Source organism: Entamoeba histolytica, genomic scaffold (assembly GCF_000208925.1).
Source record: "Entamoeba histolytica HM-1:IMSS scf_1104750518587 genomic scaffold, whole genome shotgun sequence".
Classification (NCBI taxonomy): domain Eukaryota; phylum Evosea; order Mastigamoebida; family Endamoebidae; genus Entamoeba; species Entamoeba histolytica.
Window position 1 is genome coordinate 527,039 of NW_001914860.1, and position 827 is coordinate 527,865.

General features: G+C 29.9%; 1 protein-coding gene across 1 annotated transcript; it reads right to left on the minus strand.

Moving 5' to 3' along the window:
- Positions 1-73: 73 nt before the first annotated feature.
- On the minus strand, positions 74-823 carry EHI_153830 (midasin, putative; the record flags this gene model as incomplete). The annotated part of the gene is made up of 1 exon (XM_001913341.1): positions 74-823. One exon carries the CDS (start codon positions 821-823, stop codon positions 74-76), a length of 750 nt encoding a protein of 249 aa, XP_001913376.1.
- Between the last annotated feature and the right edge of the window lie 4 nt (positions 824-827).

Genomic DNA, 827 nt, shown 5'->3' on the forward strand with positions numbered 1-827 from the left:
AATAACAAAAGAACAAAACAAGATAAACAATGAAGAGATTTTAAATAAAAATTCAATCAATTCAATCGTATGTTTAGTTTTGGGTTGTCATTTCAAACCATTGTCTCAGTGCTTCAGCTAAAACATTCGGTAAAGTGTTTAAGTCATGAAGAATAATGTAGTGAGGGAATGGGAAAGTATCCATATAATGTTCTACATTAACTTGTCCATTTTCAAAGTTAACACTTTTCATTTCAAGAATTGATTCGTTTGAAGGATTGTCTAAGACAATGAAAACAACAAAAGTTTTCATTGAAGAGAAGTCTCTTAGTATTTTAGAAATACCTTTTTTGTCAGAGAATCGTCCATCTGAGAGGATAAAAATAATTTGTTTAACATCCAGTTCAATAGAAGGGTTATATCGTTGACAAACAAGTCCACTCTCATGTAAATAGACATACAAAGACTTCATTAATTTAACCATGTCAGTATTATTTTGGTTAAATTGGAATTCTTTAACAATTCTTGCTCCATCTTCTTCATTAAATGTTGTTCCAAACTTTTGAACACATTTTACATCTTCTCCGAATCTAACAACACTTAATTCCCCTACTTCTAATTTAGTTAATGCACTAGACAATAAAGCAACTGTCTCTAATGCCATTTCACCAGCATTATTTATAATCATTGATTGAGAGTCATCTATTGCAACTAATATTTGATAGTCTCTTTTCTGTGCTCTTGTTCTTCTAAGCCAAATTTTATCCTTTTTAAATCCAGAAGCAATATATGGAATTACTTTCTTCATATTAATTTTCTTTCCAGTTCTATAGTCTCCTTTCATCTGA